The sequence below is a fragment of the Aureobasidium melanogenum genome, assembly GCF_000721775.1.
Source record: "Aureobasidium melanogenum CBS 110374 unplaced genomic scaffold scaffold_1, whole genome shotgun sequence".
In the NCBI taxonomy this organism is placed as follows: domain Eukaryota; kingdom Fungi; phylum Ascomycota; class Dothideomycetes; order Dothideales; family Saccotheciaceae; genus Aureobasidium; species Aureobasidium melanogenum.
This window is the reverse complement of record NW_024470053.1, coordinates 2669483-2688421: the sequence shown is the minus strand read 5'-3', so window position 1 is coordinate 2688421 and position 18939 is coordinate 2669483. Positions and strand designations below refer to the sequence as shown.

At 49.7% G+C, this 18939-nt stretch overlaps 8 protein-coding genes across 8 annotated transcripts; 5 read left to right on the top strand and 3 right to left on the bottom strand.

Annotated features, from left to right (window-relative positions):
- Positions 1-54: 54 nt before the first annotated feature.
- Positions 55-2597, top strand: M437DRAFT_38316 (putative beta-glucosidase; the record flags this gene model as incomplete). The annotated part of the gene is made up of 5 exons (XM_041019813.1): positions 55-232; positions 288-986; positions 1039-1166; positions 1219-1802; positions 1850-2597. The coding sequence occupies 5 exons, from the start codon at positions 55-57 to the stop codon at positions 2595-2597; spliced, it is 2337 nt and encodes a 778-aa protein (XP_040885050.1).
- Positions 2598-4337: 1740 nt separating this feature from the next.
- Positions 4338-6921, top strand: M437DRAFT_36781 (uncharacterized protein; the record flags this gene model as incomplete). The annotated part of the gene is made up of 2 exons (XM_041019507.1): positions 4338-4407; positions 4469-6921. The coding sequence occupies 2 exons, from the start codon at positions 4338-4340 to the stop codon at positions 6919-6921; spliced, it is 2523 nt and encodes an 840-aa protein (XP_040885049.1).
- Positions 6922-7165: 244 nt separating this feature from the next.
- On the bottom strand, positions 7166-8095 carry M437DRAFT_80648 (S-adenosyl-L-methionine-dependent methyltransferase; the record flags this gene model as incomplete). The annotated part of the gene is made up of 1 exon (XM_041027390.1): positions 7166-8095. One exon carries the CDS (start codon positions 8093-8095, stop codon positions 7166-7168), a length of 930 nt encoding a protein of 309 aa, XP_040885048.1.
- A 1170-nt stretch (positions 8096-9265) lies between these two features.
- M437DRAFT_11365 (uncharacterized protein) lies at positions 9266-10189 on the top strand (the record flags this gene model as incomplete). Its single annotated transcript, XM_041018611.1, has 1 exon — positions 9266-10189. A coding segment is annotated over one exon (924 nt), but the record flags the coding sequence as incomplete, so codon positions are not given.
- Positions 10190-10754: 565 nt separating this feature from the next.
- Positions 10755-12379, bottom strand: M437DRAFT_71777 (uncharacterized protein; the record flags this gene model as incomplete). The annotated part of the gene is made up of 4 exons (XM_041025734.1): positions 10755-11246; positions 11383-12226; positions 12279-12316; positions 12356-12379. The coding sequence occupies 4 exons, from the start codon at positions 12377-12379 to the stop codon at positions 10755-10757; spliced, it is 1398 nt and encodes a 465-aa protein (XP_040885046.1).
- An 855-nt stretch (positions 12380-13234) lies between these two features.
- M437DRAFT_62374 (uncharacterized protein) lies at positions 13235-13708 on the top strand (the record flags this gene model as incomplete). Its single annotated transcript, XM_041024062.1, has 1 exon — positions 13235-13708. One exon carries the CDS (start codon positions 13235-13237, stop codon positions 13706-13708), a length of 474 nt encoding a protein of 157 aa, XP_040885045.1.
- A 1552-nt stretch (positions 13709-15260) lies between these two features.
- Positions 15261-16151, bottom strand: M437DRAFT_36400 (uncharacterized protein; the record flags this gene model as incomplete). Its single annotated transcript, XM_041019440.1, has 1 exon — positions 15261-16151. The coding sequence occupies one exon, from the start codon at positions 16149-16151 to the stop codon at positions 15261-15263; it is 891 nt and encodes a 296-aa protein (XP_040885044.1).
- A 773-nt stretch (positions 16152-16924) lies between these two features.
- On the top strand, positions 16925-18153 carry M437DRAFT_80644 (methionine adenosyltransferase; the record flags this gene model as incomplete). Its single annotated transcript, XM_041027389.1, has 2 exons — positions 16925-16990; positions 17047-18153. The coding sequence occupies 2 exons, from the start codon at positions 16925-16927 to the stop codon at positions 18151-18153; spliced, it is 1173 nt and encodes a 390-aa protein (XP_040885043.1).
- Positions 18154-18939: the final 786 nt, after the last annotated feature.

The following is an 18939-nucleotide window of genomic DNA, read 5'->3' as shown; positions in this document are numbered from 1 at the left end:
CTTCTGCTTCGTGTTGTTCCATTTGTTCTGACCGAGAGTGTCGTGTCTGCAATCATGGTCCGCCTCTGTGTCACTGGCCTAGCATTGGCTAGTCTAAGTCTTGCTCAAGCACAATCGAACACTTCGTTGGCTAATGCTATCTACAAAGATGCTTCTCAATCTGTTGATGCTAGAGTTGAGAATCTTTTGTCTCTGATGACACTGGAGGAGAAAATGGCACAGCTCATGCAAGGTACAAGAATGCCAAATACACTTCCTTTCAAAACCTCGCTAATCGTCTGTTCTAGGCGACATCTCCAACTGGCTCAACACAACCTCCGGAGCATACAATCAAACAGGCCTCGAATTCAACTTTGCAAATCGATCTGGCATGTTCTACGTTGGCTACCCAATCAGCTGGGACTGGCTAGCCGAAGGCATCAAAGTAGGCCAAGATTATGCCGTCAACAGCACTCGTCTTGGTATCCCAGCAATTGTCCAGACTGAGGGTATTCATGGCTTCTTGATCGAGAACGCTACAATTTTCAATTCGCCAATTGCTCAAGCTTGTTCGTTCAATCGTGAATTGCAGCGTCAGATGGGCGAGCAGATTGCACTTGAAGCCGCTGCTTTGGGGGTCACTCAGCTATTTGCTCCTCTGGCTGACTTGGCACGCGAGTTGCGCTATGGTCGTGTGGAAGAGACGTATGGCGAGGATGGCTATTTGGCTGGCGAGATGGCCTACAACTATGTCGTTGGTTGTCAGGGACAGAACGTCTCGGCTATGGTCAAGCACTTTGCTGCTTACTCTGAGCCGGAAGGAGGTCTCAACACTGCGCCTGTACATGGTGGTGAGCGTGAGCTGCGAACGACTTGGCTGCCTTCTTTTCACAGAGCTATTGTCGATGGTGGTGCCTATGCTATCATGTCTGCGTATCACGCTTATGATGGTATACCCGCTGTGGCGGATTATCACATGTTGACCGAGATTCTGCGAGATGAATGGGGTAAGTTGAGAGCAAGGATATGAAGATGTCGCCTTACTGACATTTTTCATAGGATACCCGTATTTTGTGTCGAGTGATGCTGGCGCTACGGATCGCTTGTTCAAGAACTTTTTGACTTGTGGTGTCAATGACTTTGGATGTGTTACTGAGCAATGCCTGACTGCTGGAAACGACGTTGAAGTATGGCCGGTCTATATCCGTGTTCATGAGAATTCACTAACATGCTGTCTAGATGGGAGGCGGCTCTTTCAACTTCAGATCCATCCCTGACCTCGTTTCAAACAACACCCTCGACATCAGCGTCGTCAACGAGGCTGTGGCACGAGTTCTGAGAACCAAGTTCCAGATGGGTCTCTTCGAGAACCCCAACCCTGCTGCTCCCAAGGAGCAATGGAACAGCATCATCAACAATGCTGCTGCTAAGAAACTTGCCCGTGACCTGGACGCAGAGTCAATCGTGCTTCTACAAAACCCCAACAAGACACTACCGCTCAGCAAGACTGACAAGATTGCCGTTATCGGTCCTATGGCTTCTGGCTTCATGAATTATGGCGATTATGTCGTTTATGAATCACAGTACAGGGGAGTGCAGTATCTCGAGGGCATTCGAAATGCTGTTGGTCCTTCGGCAAATGCAACTGTCACTTATGCCCTAGGCTGTGAGAGATGGTCGACTGATGAGTCTGGTATTCCTGAGGCTGTTGAGACTGCTAAGAATGCAGATGTAGCGGTCGTCATTGTTGGTACTTGGTCCAGAGATCAGAAGGAGCTGTGGGCTGGACTGAACGCTACTACTGGAGAACATATTGATGAGAGGTATGCTATCGGTGTCTGCTTGTAAAATTTATACTGATTTTCAACAGCGATCTTGGCCTTGTTGGCGCACAAAGAGCTCTTGTCAAAGCTGTCATCGACACTGGCAAACCTACAGTTGTTGTCTTCTCCTCGGGCAAGCCTCTGACCGAAGATTGGATCTCCAACACCACAGCCAGTCTAGCCCAACAATTTTATCCTGGCGAGGAAGGTGGCAATGCTCTAGCAGACATCTTATTCGGCAGCGTCAACCCATCGGGTAAGCTATCCGTCAGCTTCCCTCACGACATCGGTACTCTACCTGCGTACTACGACTTCCTGAACAGTGGAAGACCCACATACCCTGGTTTCGTTGGTGCAGATGGAAACCTCTACTTTGGCTCCAGCTACATTTTGAATACACCCGTGCCTTGGTTCCCCTTTGGCTATGGTCTCTCCTACACCACATTCGACTATGGCAATGTAACGCTCTCCTCCTCGCAAGTCTCACCCACCGACAACATCACCGCTACAATCTCAGTCACCAACAATGGCACTTTCGACGGCGCCGAAGTTGTACAACTGTATGTCAAAGACCAAGTCGCCAGTGTCGCAGTACCCAACATCCAACTCAAGGGCTTTGAAAAGGTGTTTATCAAGGCTGGCGAGACGGCTACAGTCAGTATCCCATTGAACGTGGCTGATATTGGCTTGTGGAATAAGAGTATGAAGTATGTGGTTGAGCCTGGCAACTTTACCATTTTTGTTGGTAGCAGTTCGGCTGATTTCCGTGCTAATGCTACGTTGACGGTCGTGTAGAAGGTCATTGATGAGGGAGAGAAGATGGTAGATTCGAAGTCAGTGATATTTGGTATTGAATGAACGAACAGTCAAGGCAACTCCTTTGAAGAAGTTGGTTATCAATCACATTGCCAAATCCGAATGCTGCCGGAGCCTAAACTTCGGATTGAATTGATGCTTGAGAGGTGGGGCAGATGGATGGTCGCTCTTCGGTGAAATCCCGAGCCCTGATCGTGTTCTATCAGACTCAAAGACGCGATAGAATATCACAACTGCCTTGTGATGGTTCTGCATGCTGCTTGCTACTTTCGCTTACACATCCATTCCTCATACTTGTCGAAGTCAAGTACAATTCCCCTTGTCTCCAGTTCTTTTCTCATAGCATTGATCCAGGCGTTTGGTGGCTCATAACTGCTTAAACTCATGGCATAAATGCGGGCCTTGAAATTGAGAATCCTGCAAACTCCCAGTCGAGGATACAGGTTATCTTGCCCTTTTCAATCAACAAGTTTTGAGGATTCAGGTCCCCATGTGTGAAGACAAACCCGTCATCGATTTCTAAGGGTCGAAAGTATTCTCTTGCTTCGATGGTCTCCAAGCGGAAGGTTGGCAAGTGCCATGACTCTGGACGAATGAATCCATCCGTAACTCCCAAACCTGATGGGCTCTCTAAACAGTCTCTTCGATTGCGGGACATCAAAACCACATAATCGGCAAGGTCAGAGGCAATTGTTTGGCGCTCCAAGTCGGTAAGTTCACCCCACAAGTAGTCTAGAGTTTCTCCTGGGGCACGCTTCATTGTCATAAGAGAACGCTTCTCATCGGTCCAGTGACAGATGATTTCTGGAACCGGGATAGACGGGAATGTATCCTTAACAAAGCCGATTGTTTGTGCTTCATGCTCGATGCCTGGTGTCCACGGTTTGACCTTCCAGATCAACCCAGCAAACTCCTAGACAGCAGCAGCACCACCGGCCGAGTAGAAACGCGGAATCAGAGCGGGTCTGGTAGCGGAAGTAGACGAGATAGATCGGAGTTGGAAGGTGCGCCCAGCTGGATCTTGCCAATGGTAAATACTTTCGTCGTGTGAAGAAGATGGTTCGCGAAGCTCGCAGATATGATCGTGACCAATCAACCACTGGTTCTCTCCTATCTGACAGATGCTCGACTCGATGGGTGTATCCATGTCGCCGGTGCAGCTAGCTTAACGATCCGATATCAAACCTTAAAAAGATTATAGCAACACCCGGCTCGCTTGCGAGAATCATACTGTATCATCTTGGCCGGAACAACAACTTCCTTGACCAGCAAGGCATAGTAAGTGGTGGCAGGAACAATTGGTGGCAGGAAAAAGAGGGGTCGTCGTTGCTGTATTTAGCCGGGAAGAAAGCCGTATCAACGGCAAAGCCTCGGTCGGGAAGCAGGGCCGCAGTTCCGCAACAACGACCGTGCAAGTCTTGGTCACTTCTCATCGCGTGCTGAGTTTCGAAGCAAGAGAGTCTAAAAACAGAGATGCCGCCGCGGGAAAGTGGAGCTAACGGCTGGCTGTGTGTCTGCCTTCTTGCCTTCAGTTGCTGGCTGTTTCGATACAATGACACGTGCTAAGAGATGGCAGCTTCTTCTGCTCGATCTAGCAGGTACTAGGTAGTGTTTCTTGCCTTATAAGAAGGTCGTTTCTGTCTTTTGTGTCACCACCCTTTTTGGCCACATTTTATTGTTTCCATCGTTCTTTGATACCCTACTTGTGTTCTTGAAGAAATGGCTTCCATTGATGTAGAAGATGTGCTTTCAAAGCTGACGGAAAGAGAAAAGATATCATTGCTTGCAGGTGCCTTATCGTCATCAATAGCTTGACAACACTTCATTGAAGTTCTGACCACAATTTTCAGGTATCGACTTCTGGCACACACAACCAATTTCTAAACATGGCATTCCTTCTCTACGACTCTCCGATGGTCCCAATGGTGTCCGTGGCACTCGCTTCTTCAACGGTGTGCCAGCAGCTTGTTTCCCCTGCGGCACAGCCCTGGGCGCGACCTTCGATACTGAACTCCTCGAAGAAGCCGGTCGTCTGATGGGCAAAGAAGCAGTTGCGAAAGGTGCTCATGTGATTCTCGGTCCCACGATCAACATGCAGCGATCTCCCCTCGGCGGCCGCGGCTTTGAGTCCATTGGAGAGGATCCCTTTCTAGCTGGTCTAGGATCTGCAGCTCTGGTCAGAGGAATGCAAGAAAATGGCGTTGTAGCCACGATCAAGCATTTCGTCGGCAACGACCAGGAGCATGAACGTAATAGAGTCGACTCGATTGTTACGGAACGTGCACTGAGAGAAATCTATCTCATGCCTTTTCAACTGGCAGTCAGAGATGCTTATCCCAAGTCTTTCATGACTGCTTACAACAAGATCAACGGCACGCACGTCAGCGAGAACACAAGAATCTTGAAGGATATCTTGAGAGGGGAGTGGGGGTGGAAGGGCTTAGTGATGAGCGATTGGTTCGGTGTATACTCGGTATCCAAGTCAGTTATTGCTGGTCTGGATCTGGAGATGCCTGGTCCCACTCGCTTCAGAGGAGAAGCTCTGATTCACGCAGCAACTGCCAACAAGATTCCTGCTGGTGTGATTGATGATAGAGCAAGACAAGTTCTGGAGTTGGTAAACGAATGTGCTGCATCAGGTGTAAAGGAGAACGCCGAGGAGACCACCAACGACACACCCGAGACGTCGAAGTTGCTGCGAAGACTTGCCGCCGAGTCAATTGTGCTGATGAAGAACGAGGGCAACGTTTTACCGCTCAAGAAAGACAAGAAAATCCTGATCATTGGACCTAACGCGAAGGCTGCTACATATTGTGGTGGTGGCTCAGCATCTCTTCGTCCATACTATGCTGTTACACCTTACGAAGGAATCGTCGACAAAGTTGGCGAGAAGAACGTTGATTTCAGCATTGGTGCATACTCTCACAAAGAAATGCCCAGCTTGGGCGTCGATTGGAGAACGACTGCCAAGGAGGACGGCGAGCACGGTGTGCTCTTCAAGGCATATAATGAGCCTCCAGAGGACAAGGACCGCAAATGTGTCGATGTGTTGGGTCCTTTCACAAACGCTTCTATGATGTTCATGGATTATAAGAACCCAAAGCTCAAGTCCGGACTCTGGTATGCTGACCTTGAGGCGTACTTCACAGCCGACCGCGACGGTGAATACGAACTTGGTGTCTGCGTGTATGGATCAGCAAAGGTCTTCATCAACGACGAGGTTGTACTCGATGTTACGGAGAAGCAACGCCAGGGTTCTGCATTCTTTGGCCTCGGCACCGAAGAAGACATCTGCGCTGTTCCCATGAAGAAGGGACAGACCTACAAGCTTCGCCTAGAGTTCGGCAGTGCACCGACTAGCAAACTGACTGGTGGCACTGTAGACTTCGGCGGCGGTGCTGTTCGTGTCGGAGGAGCTTGGAAGATCGACGCTGATGAAGAAGTTCGTCGTGCTGCTGAGCTCGCAAAGTCTGCCGATCAAGTTTTGGTTTGCGCAGGTCTGAACATGGACTGGGAGAGTGAAGGCTTTGACAGACCTGACATGAAGCTACCAGGCCATTTGGACCGCCTGATATCCGCTGTTGCAGAAGCCAACCCTCGCACAGCAGTCGTCATTCAAAGTGGTACGCCAGTGGAGATGCCTTGGTTGGACAAAGTGCCAGCTTTGCTCCAGGCTTGGTACGGTGGCAATGAGACTGGCAACGGCATCGCAGATGTCGTATTCGGCGATGTCAACCCCTGCGGCAAAACATCCTTGTCATTCCCCATCAAGAACGAAGACAACCCTGCATTCCTCAACTACCGTTCTGAAGCTGGTAGAGTATTGTACGGCGAGGATATCTACGTTGGGTATCGTTATTACGATATTCTTGGCCGTCCTGTGGCTTTCCCCTTCGGCCACGGATTATCTTACTCGACATTCAGTTTCTCGGATCTAAAGCTTGAGACACCTTCGGATAGTGAGGGCAATCTCATTGCCAAGCTCACGGTGAAGAACACTGGCAAAGTGGCAGGAGCACAAGTGGCTCAGCTGTACATCTCACCAATCTCGCCATCGATCCGTCGACCAACAAAGGAGCTCAAGGCCTTTAGCAAGGTGTTCCTCAACGCAGGCGAAGAAAAGGTTGTGGAACTCAAGGTGGCACTCAAGTATGCCACCAGCTTCTGGGATGAGAGCAGAAATGCTTGGATCTCTGAGAAGGGCAAGTACAAGGCCATTGTCTCGGAGAGCAGTGTTGTCAACGAAAGTGCTGTTGAGGGCACTTTCGAAGTGCAGAGGACGAAATGGTGGAATGGACTATAGATTCATGAGTTGGTAGTGGATGAATGCTCACGCGTATCGAGAATACACATTTTTGTGGCGGCTCACTTGGCCATAGTTTTAAGCTTATATATACCACGCAACATTGCTTATGACAAGTTTTCGCTCATCTGTCATGGATTATTGCATTTCCCTCAAGGTCAACTTACAATGCGCAGTGTTAACTGATAATGATGAACTTGATTAGCAAAACGAGAGTGATCGTTATCTTATCTGCAAAGAAACACTACTTGCGACAGCTAGCAAGAATAGCAGTACCATTTAGGACGTAACCGCCGTTGTCGTTGACTCCGCACTTCTCCTTGACCACCTTGACCAGCTGCTTTTCGACCTCTTCGATCTCCTTCTCCTCCAGAACGTCCGTAATCCAAGTGACAGCAGGGTTGCCACTAGTAAGGAAGGCATGCACAGATGCTTCTACCTTGGGCATAATAATAGGAGCTCCCACAGTGTTCACCTGCACGTCTTTGAACCCAGCATCCTTCAACAAGTCTCGGACACCGTCCACACTCGCCCACTGAGCAGGAAACTTTGGCAACTGAGGGGTAGGTTTGCCCAAGGTAGGAAAGGCGTTTGAGGCAGCGATGACAAGGCAGTCCATCCAATCCATTCGGTGCCACGAAGACAGAACAAAAACTCCTCCACTCTTCAACACACGATGGGCTTCTTGCAGCGCCTTTTGTGGATCATCGACCATGAACAACACAAAGTTGGCAATGATGTGTGAGATTGAGTCATCAAGCAAAGGACGCAGATCCTGGGCATCCATAACCAGAGGAACGACTCTACTCCAGGTACTTTTCTCTGTGCCTTCTGAGAGTTTCTCAAGCTTGAAGTCACGTACTTGCTGTACGATGCTGATCATTCCACGGCTAAAATCAGTGGCCAGGATTTGAGTGTTGGATGGAAGGATATCGTGGTGAGTAGAGATCAGATGGGAGGTTGCACTGCCGGGCCCACAGCCTATGTCTAGAATGGTTGTTGCGGTGTCGAAGGATGACAGTGTTTGTAGCATTTCGACCAGCTTCGTGATGGGAACAGACATGGGGCTGCCTTGAGAGGCAAGCTGGGCATATGATGCAGCTGTTCTGTCCCAATCGGTAGCCTTTACTTCAAACTTGGGTGGGTTGGTGGTGGTGGTAGTGGTTGAAGACATTTTGTTTAATGGCTGATGTGTGGTGACAAAATACAAATGTTAAGAGAAGTTGTAAAACACAATAATCGAAAGAGCGACGAAAAGCTCCAGTACTTATACCACGACCTATGAGACATAATCCATCAAGGTCTACTTCAGTGACTTCCAAATGTGGTATGCTGCGCGCTGACGATGCTAGCCAATCAGGACTTTTCGGACACTTACATCGGAGACTTTTTGACCAGCGGAAGGATTCCAGCACGCCGCCATTGACGAAGACACGTTGTTGTATGATAGCATACGAACATGTCTGACGACCTATCCAGCAACAGGCTGCTTACAAGTCGAGTCCATGATTCCCGTCTCACTGACCCATTTGTCATCGACGCGTGATTGATTGATCCTTCTCGCTCAGTGTGAAGGAACGTCCAGCTTGTTGAAAGGTGAATGTTGCCATCACATGGCTACCGCTGATCCAGTTTCTAGATGTGAAAGACTGGTCTTTCTCATCGAATTATGACAGAGGACAAATTCGTTCTGAGATGCCATTTCTTCCTGGGCATCGTTGAATCTCGCTTGCAGAGTGCAGAGTCTTGTTCTGCTCGGCTCTGCTGTCGCGTTTCAGATTGCAGCATCCGAGTCTTGGCAAACATCCCCACCACCGACCTCACGTCTTCGTGCTGCTGTCTTCTACCTCCATCACAGAGCACCTTGGCCTGCTGTAGCAAGCCCTTGAGCTCAAAATTCTTGTTACTATCGGTAATACGCACCAGAATGTGTGTTGGTCTTCAAATTCGTCCTCTTTTGTGTCGTGCACTGGGCAATCAATCTGAGGCGAAACCACTGCGGGGCAAAGCATGAGTTTCTTTCGACATCGCTAAACGCTTGCATTCAGTCCTTTTCATCTCGTACTGCAAGATGCTCTAGAGATCATTGACTTCTTGGCTTGAATAAAGCCACGGTCTAGCCGGCGGATAGATTGAATCATAAGCATTGTAAGTTGTTTTGCCGAACGATATAAGTCACTCTTTTGCCCTGTATCGACGCTCGCTCCTTCTTGATTCCAAGCAAGTCTTGTTCATCGTGTCCTTCTGCTACTCCTTCCATTCTTTTATCGCTTTCCAACTTACCACGAGTTGACCTCGTACTGTCATTCATTTACCAAGCGTAACACCAAAGTTCGAGATGTACTTCAACTCCATCGCTCTTACCACCGCCTTGCTGGCAGGATCCAGCATGGCCGAAATTATCTGGGATGGTCGCTTTAACGACAAGTCCGCCGCAGAAATCAACGAGTGGTCTTGGAACAACCAAGTTGGTGCATACCAATACTACATTCATGGATCTGGTGCAACCACCGACTACGTCAACATCAGCCCTGACTACGCCAACCCTGCCGATTCCTCGTCCTCGGATGGTGCTCGCATCACCGTCGATGGTACCTCTTCCTGGAACGGTCAGACCATGATGCGCACCGAGCTTATTCCTTCCACCAAGGCAGCCATCAACAAGGGCAAGAAATACTACCACTTCAGTCTCAAGCGTGGCACTGAGAATGCTCCTGATGCCACTGCTGAACATCAAATCGGTTTCTTTGAGTCCCACTTCACTGAGCTCAAGTACGGTGTTGATGGCAGCGATGGAAAGCTGCAGTGGATGACCGATGGCAAGTCTCAATTTGACATGGATTTTGAAGCCGATGTCTGGCACAACGTCGCCTATGGTATCGACTTTGACGCCAGCACCGTTGAGTTCTTCCACTCCACTGGTGCTGATAAGTTGGTGTCCAAGGCTGGTCCCATGAAAGCTTCTGTCAGCTCCAATGGTGCTGATTGGCACGTTGGTGTGCTCAAGTTCTCCAAGACCAAGGAGGATTGGTTCTTCAGCAGTGTCTACATCGAGGACGGCGAGTTGACTACTTCGATCTCTGCTTCCGGTGGTGATGCCCCCGCTAAGGCCTCCTCTGCTCCTGCTGCCTCTTCTACTACTGCCGCCTCTTCCAAGGCTCCTATCGTCGTGCCTTCATCTTCTGCCGCAGCTGTCACGACCACCTCTACTGAAGCTTCTTCTTCTTCTGCCACTGCCGTCAAGAGCTCGGCTACAGCCGTTCCCACTACTCTGCAGACTATGACTAAGCCCAGTCCGAGCGTCGCATCAGTCGTCTCTTCGACCGCTACTTCCGAAACTGCTCCTGCTGCAACTGACGACTCTGGCTGCACTGTCGAGTATGTCTACGTCTGATCGGACGAGATGCAAACGAGAATTGCGAAGTTTCGCATCTCAGCCATCATTATCTACACCTTCTAAATCTTCTTCTACTATATGTCCTTGTCAATTTAGTCCTGTCTACATCTATGCATGTCCATAGCTTGGCCTTCTTCTACCTATTGTTGTCCGCAGCCTTGCATGCAATCGTGTAAATAGTCTCTCGGATCTTCCTTCTGGTTTCAAGGTTAAAGAGAATGTAGAGGAATTTCAGCTAGGACTTCTCTTGATATATCCAAAATGTTCTCTTTGAGGGCCAAAGACTGCCGAGTCCTCTGCCAGCATCTTTTAGATACAAACAACTATGCATTTCGATAACTCACAAAAATTACTCTATATCACCAGTGCCACAAGAGCCGGATTCAACCTGGACATAGGACAACTTGTCTAACATACTACGCGGGCGTGATCCTCCTCAGTATATCTTCGGCAAACGCATCTTTCCTCTCAGCAATGACCACAACCACAAAAGATCCACGATCAAAACATCAAAGAAGCTGAAGACGAGAGAGCCTCCGAAGACAATCGAATGATACGTCCAAGCATCACTGGGTGTAATGTTTGCCTTGCTTACCACGATAGCCCACGGCAGGACCCACAAGAGGTTTGAAATTAGACTCTGGTAAAGGTACCAGCGCGGTCGAGTGGCGAGTAGGATTGCTGCCAGCTGTGTAGACAGAGCGTAGAAGATGTAGCACCAATCAATTGTTCTCCACATCCTTGCAGTAATCTGAGAGACGATATGTGATTCGGAGAGGTAGAATGCGAAGTGGCGGGCGCCGTACTCGGACATGAAGATACAAAGGGGTATCTCGACTGCCAATGCGACAAGACAGGACAATAGAGCTGGGCGGATGATATGGTACAACTGTCGTCGTGATGCTCTAGGTTTTCTCTCAGCGTCTGTCTCTTTTCTTCATTCTCCCCAGAAATGGCCTATGAATGTCAAAGTTGTTGCCTCCAGCGCTTGAACCTGAAGGAAATGTACAGTCAGTATCAGAACATGAATTCAGAAGCGCGGCGATATGGTTCGAATGGCTTACTGGCACCATAATAAGACCCCATCTTATCGAGGAGAAGATCCCCCAGGCTGTCGCATAATCTGAACCCATTGCCACAATGCCATTGACCAGCCACAAGTATAGGGCATTGCGGATGGCAGACTCTGCGAAGGTCAGAGCACCAGGTCTTGCCAGTGTGACCAGGCACCTAAGACTTGGTCGGATTGACTCGGCTTGGCTGGTGACAAACCGCCGCTGGTCCGTTCCAAAAGTGAAGAAGCAAAAATAGGCGAGACCTAAGAAGGAAGCAGCCATGTTGCATGCCAATTGTGTAGCAGCCTGCATGTTGACTGTAGGTGTAAAGTTGCCCACGTGGGCCTTGGAGATGATCAAGAGATCGAGAATGATATTGATAAGGAATTTGACTGTTGAGATGATCAAAGGCACATCGGGCTTGTCGAGGGCTCTGGTGCTAGTAGAAACAGCTGTTTCGATGGCAGACGACAGAGACGAGAACGCTGAGATGCGAACGTATGTTAGGGAAGCTGTGCGTACTTCGACAGGAACAAAACCACTCGCAAATTGTTTCGCTGCGCCAATGAATGTGATTGACATTATCAGACCCAGGATACTCTGGACAATGATCAGTGTGAATGACAGACTGTATCTTGCAGAGATGGATCTGTTTGCTCTGTCTCCAATGACCAACCATGAAGCACGGGGGAGACCTTCATTGATGACTTCGGCAACCACTCCAATATAGGTATAGGCATCGGTAGTCACGACCATGGATGAATCGATATTAGCGACCCAAAGCTTGCTGAGTGTTCCATAAAGAGCAGGCAGTATGAAGGCGCATATGTTGAAGGCGAGAGTTCCAGTATAGCTAAGTGGATCAACTCGTCCGCCATCGCCAACAATAGGACAGTATCACGTACCTTCGACGACTCCATGGTCTTCGCATAGCGTCAGTATGCTGCTCTTAATGGGATTGCGAAAGCCTGGTCGTTCCGACGATAATTTCATCGTTTGGAGCCATGATGTTTCGTGGACAAAGAAGAAAGTGGAAGGAGGGGGTGTTACAGTTCAGCAGAAAAAGGCAGGGATTGAAGTCTCATCTACGAAAGATCCCCCAATCAGACTTCCTTGGCCATGTACATGAGATGCAACATCGCGCGCCTGGGTCAAAGCCCCGCACGTTTTTTCTTATCTCTCAAAAGAATATCTGTCAGCAGACCAAGGAAGGTGGATACCCTGAGTGGCATTGCCAGTTCAGGGAGTGGGTCAACGCACTGAAAGAGGGTATGATCTTGCCTTACTGTCGACGACGGAGTCTGTGATCATGCAGAGCGGGAACTGAGCTGCAAGTAGCCACGCGAGATGACCAAAATATCATTGAATCACATTGTCAGCTCTGTTTGCACCAAGAAGTATAGTGCAGCCACCTAGATGAGCGGCTGATCCTGAGCAGTTGAAGGGTCAGTCTGAGGCCAGGGTTGCTGAAGTCCACGGCCCGAAATATCCCGGCTTGGCATGTTTTGCCCGACTTGATATCTCCTTCAGACCTTACAACCTTCCATGGTCTGCGCTCGCGCCACTGGTTTCTCGCGGAAAGCAATCTCGCGGAAAGTGATAGTCAGAGTACGGTCCGAGCTACATGAGGAGGCGTGGACAGCTATGTTTTCAATGCTGCCATCTGCATGGCGAACCTCCCACCATGTGTCTAGCTTTGCTACTCACTCGCTGTTTCGAACAGCTTTCCATTCCACGTCGATCTGCCTTGTTCCCAAGGATCCCGAGATGCGGAGGGAATATGTCAGAAAGTATGGTCCGGGACGATTATTGACACTTGACAAAGCATATATTGACCATGGCATGAAGGTACTTTCGCAGCATGGAGGACACAGATCCCTTGCTTATGAATAGGCTGCGCAAAAACCGCGAATGGAAGGCGGCAAAGGCAAGCGACCCCGAGTATAGGCTGAAGACCCTCAAACGCCAGGCTGCTTGGGATTTAAGACACCGTCAAAGTAAACTGATGCGACGCTGGCTGGAATGTTGTACTCAGACGGAGTTGGAGAAGTTTGTGTGGAAAACGCATGTCCCAGTCTTTTTCGCCGAGCCGGTTCGCAAGACCTGTGTCTCGTGTGGATTCTCGAAACGTAGAGGCTCGAGGATGTGGTGGCAGCGTTTGGCGTCCGCAGAGACAGAGCCCAAATCTGCGTCTGCAGCTAAGCCTGTATCCCAGCATGAGACCGGAACCGAGATGTTCAACTGCCATACGTGCTATACGAAAGACATGAGCAAAGCCATGCCTTCCGGTCACGAAGACTTTGTTTTCGGCAATGGCCACTATCCAGAACCATGACGCACAAAGTCTCGGACGAGCCATGAGAGCTACCCAGTCTCGCCGTCCATTCACAACATCGCTCTGCGCCATCAGCACTGAAGCGTAAGGTCTCCAACGCGCTATGAGAGCTGTCAAGTCTTACCGTTCAATCCACAGCACCACCTAGTGCTACTAACAACAAACGGTAGATTCCTGCCGTGCTTCGAAAACTACATCGTCTTGCCGTAAATCGACGACGACCATTGTACCATCCGCCGAGCGCTAGATCGTAACTTTACCAAAAACTCATAAGGAGATCATCTCTAGTATTACCTACTTTCGGAGAACCCTGCAAGTCAGGCTACTAGATACCACAACCTACAGGATCTCTATGCTAGTACCGCCTAAAATCCGGCAGTCTATCTGGAGGCCGGACACTTGCTAAAATAGTCTTGAGGGGTTTTTGCTAGTCCTGCCTGGAAACAGAAACCTATCCGAGCGTCAACTATTCCAGCTCTGCGAACATCTTGTGCCAGGAGCAATTCTAAAACTGCCTTGAAGCACTACACTCTACTACCATCACACCATCTACACGTTCGTTCCACCCAATGGTCGGTCAGAATATTCTCCATTAGCTTAGCAGTAGAGGACATGTACAGCCTGGTCAGCTTCTAAAGGCACAACAGTCTGGCCATCCTTTTGACAATTAAAGGCAATTTTTGTTTGTATATAAGTTCTGATGCTAATGATATCAGCACGTACGGCCACAGTCAGCTGAAAACTGGGCATCCCGTCCGCTCTGCCATACATAAGCAGTTGAACGGCAGATTAGTACTACGGTGGGTGACCACGTGGGAATCCCTGCTGCTGTACGTTTTGTTCTTTTGCTGAGATGAATCTTTTTTGCTCTCGCATGTCTGAATAAAGCATGTGACGAGTCATTTTGGGCCGTTCACGATGCAAAACTCCTTGCGCTTCTATGCCAACCACTTCATCATGGACTAGACTACAACGTGCCTGCATTGAACTTGGTATACGTGATTTTGACGCCGACAAGAGTATGAAAGGTTCTAGAGTGCAGAAATCTCTATTGTCATGAGGCACATGCAGAGCAGACGAGGAGAAAGATCAAGATTGTTCGGATAGACGACGAATCAAGCCCAAGATTTGCATTTGCTGAATATGAGTTTCAATGTCTATGAGCTTGAGAAAGCACTGATGGAGAAAGAAGGCAGTCTCAAACGGGAAATGATCGGGTTGTTCAATAGTGTGTATTCCCGGCTGTTGTTGTCATTATTCGACTGAGCTCTCAATATCGTTATATGAGCTGAATTCTCTGAGATTTTGGCGTTTCGGAGAGATACCGGAGTATATCAACACCGCGAAGCTTTACTAAGCCACAAGTCCTTTCAACGGACTTACAGAATGTCCGAGGTTTGTCGACAACGGCGTTCCTTTGTATAGTAGGAAATGTGGCGGCTCTTTGGCCGGTCTAGAGCCCAGCCTGTGTATGGATGCAAAGCGTTGGGTGTGCTTGGTAGTCGTTTCGCGGTCTGGTTGTAGTTCGCGCAATATATGTTTGTCCCATCTCTCAACCCATCTCAGTCATCTCTTCGTCTTGTGCTTCATCCATTGGCTCCTTGGGTTCTTGAGCTTCGTGGAATTGGATTGCATCGTCGATGTATGAAAGCACAGCGCCGACGCTGTCTTCGTCTTGAGCGTCAAGCTTGAGGAAGGATACCATGGCAAAGTCGTCGATGAGCTGGCCAACAGCGCGGTTCAGTTTGTTGAAGGAGGAACCGGCCATGACACTTTGGGAGTCGGTAACATCGTCGGGGTCATTTGTTTCGTCGTAGTACAAGCCGGTGGTGGGGTCTTCGTCCAGCAAGCTGACATCGGGGTCAATGAAACGTTTGAGGTCTTTCTTTGCGACAGTGCCCTTGACGAGATCCATCTTGCTCAAGATGTTGACGTGAGGGACCTCGAGCATGAGCATAGCACTCATGGCACTCAGGGTACCAGCAAAGAACTTTGCGCGATCTACTACAAAGGTGGCTTCCAGCAGGTAGGCGGCGCAGAGGTTGACGTTGAGACTGCCTCTGGTCAAGGACTTGACGAGGGTAGGCAGGATGGGCACATGGGTGTACAGCTCAATCTGGCCGGGCATATCGATTATAATGAGGTACTCTTCACCCACCTCTTCCAGTGGGTCGGTAATGAAGTCCATGTTCTCCAGAAGGAACTCGAAACAGTAGATTAACCCACCGTTGGGGCCGAGATGCATTTCCTCCATGACATCTTCGAGGGTGATGAGCTCTCTGATGTCGAGATCAGGCTCATAGACAAACTCCTCGGCGGCGGGGTCGAGATTGATGTAAAAACACGAACGGCGCGAGTTCTTCAGATGGCCAATCAAGGCCGAGCAGAAGGTGGTTTTACCAGCGCCAGCTGGACCGATGGCCAGCACGCCGTACTTGGACATGGCGGATTATGCTGATGTTCTTTGTGGTACGTGGGTAGCTATGCAAATAATGGTTTGATATTGTTCGACCAGCGGGAAATTTGCGCCAAGCCTCTTCCTCATGGTCGGCCAATCTGGCAATTCTGCCACATCCTCGGAAAAGTATCATTCAAGAGATATGTTATAGACCATCAACGAAGTTCAATTCTAGTACGAAGCATTGACAAGAATCTAGATATGCATGATAGCAAGTGATGGCTACAAGGAAATAGCATGTACTGGAGCGCGAGAAAGTTGCGGGTCTATTCTTCATATGCTAAAGTATGCAAGCTTCAAGATTGCACGATCTCATCGATAACCGGAGGGGAGTCGTCGTTTCCTCAATTCGTTCCGAAGATGTCTCTTTTTCCATACTCAACGATGCCTTTTTGTAGTAATCATTGCTCGATGCCACAGTTGAAAGACAAGACTCGAGAAGATGCATGTATCTGACAGAAATGTCACTGTGGGCGACCGTCCTTTGAGATCGCGTCATCTTGAAATTTGTCGGCAGTTCTCTGCAAAGCTTGCCGCAGCGCAAAATCCAATCTGTCTCTAGCCCCGTCGCTGCCCCAGCCCTCCACTGGTCGTGATCTTTTCTTTCAACGCATTCCACTTTCTCCCCTCTTCTCCTCTGCCATCCCCCTCCATAAGAGTCATCTGTCCCCCCTAGACGATTGACCTTTCTAATCCACACTCCTTCCCTTCTTTCTTCTGCATCTTTTTCCTGCCCCTCCCCCACCTCTCCCGTCACAATGGTCCACACCAACGGAAACATCAAGGGTAACACCTTCCTCTTCACCTCCGAGTCTGTCGGCGAGGTAAGCAGCTTCAATTCTCTTCACTCATCAGCGCCTTGTACTGACATGTTCCAAAGGGTCACCCCGACAAGATTGCCGACCAGGTCTCCGATGCCGTCCTCGATGCCTGCTTGAAGGAGGACCCCCTCTCCAAGGTTGCTTGCGAGACTGCCACCAAGACTGGCATGATCATGGTCTTCGGTGAGATTACCACCAAGGCCCGCCTTGACTACCAGAAGATCATCCGTCAGGCCATCAAGGACATTGGTTACGACAGCTCCGACAAGGGTTTCGACTACAAGACCTGCAACGTTCTCGTCGCCATTGAGGAGCAGTCGCCCGACATTGCCCAAGGTCTCCACTACGAGGAGGCTCTCGAGAAGCTCGGTGCTGGTGACCAGGGTATCATGTTCGGTTATGCCACTGACGAGACCCCTGAGCTCCTTCCCCTCACCATCCAGCTCGCCCACAAGCTCAACGCTGCCATGACCCAGGCCAGAAACGACGGCTCCCTCGCCTGGTTGAGACCCGACACCAAGACCCAGGTTACCGTTGAGTACGAGCACGACGGCGGTGCCGTCATCCCCAAGCGTGTCGACACCGTTGTCGTTTCCGCCCAGCACAGCCCCGACATCACCACCGAGGAGCTCCGCAAGGAGATCCTTGAGAAGATCATCAAGAAGGTCATCCCCGCCAAGTACCTCGACGACAAGACCATCTACCACATCCAGCCCTCAGGCCTCTTCATCATCGGTGGACCCCAGGGTGATGCCGGTCTTACTGGCCGTAAGATCATTGTCGACACCTACGGTGGTTGGGGTGCCCACGGTGGTGGTGCTTTCTCCGGAAAGGACTACTCCAAGGTCGACCGTTCTGCTGCCTACCTCTCCCGCTGGATCGCCAAGTCCCTCGTCAAGGCTGGTCTCGCTCGCCGCTGTCTTGTCCAGCTCTCCTACGCCATTGGTGTTGCCGAGCCTCTCTCGCTCTTCGTCGAGTCCTACGGTACCTCCGACAAGTCTTCTGACGAGCTCGTCGAGATCATCCGCAAGAACTTCGACCTCCGTCCCGGTGTCATTGTCAAGGAGCTCAACCTCACCAACCCCATCTACAACCGCACTGCCAAGAACGGTCACTTCAGCGACCAGAGCTTCACCTGGGAGCAGCCCAAGGAGCTCAAGTTCTAAACATGTCGCGACATTTTTTGACTTCATGTTGGGCTCTTTGTGTTTTTCAAAAGTCCTGCTGTAGAATTCTGTGCGAGCAGAGCCTACAGCTGGGTACGGCGTTTTATGGTATCTTTGGGAAGGGAAAACCTGCATCAAACCCTGCGGCTCACTTCTTTCTAGAGCGCAGGTCAGCCAGACTTGAGGCAATGTGTTAAGGGGGTATTCAACATAGACTCGGGTTGGCTGTAACGTGCTATGCATGCATCTAGCGTCGGCGTTTGGCGATGATTCAACAATATCCCAGACTCACGGCATTTTGTTATCATGGGAAATGATTCTAATTCTTTTTTCAAGATAGACCAACAATCTACTACAACCAACACACTCCTAGAGCAGGAGTGTGTACTTTTTTCACGACCTCTCAACTTTCCCATCTCAGTCCTCTAGCTTTTTTCCCTTAGGCCGTTATCGGCATGTGTATTCATTTCCGCGCTCACGCGTATCAATTGTTGAACTGCGCTCAGACCATTTACAAATGTCGAACCACGTGGTGAATCAGTTGCAAATGGTTCGCGAGACAGTTCGGAAGGATGTATTGGTGCCAGCTGTACAAAATGGACAAACACTTGTCCTTACAATCTTGCTCAATGACCTCCTCCAAGGGGTCCCGTAAGAATGGATGAATGGATAGACATGTGAAAGTCATGAAGTCATCCGAAGAGCAAGCACAGAGCGGGCAGAGGACCAGCCGCAACCTCGGGTGGAGACAACTCCAACAACTGCATAGCTTCAAGCTGTCAACGA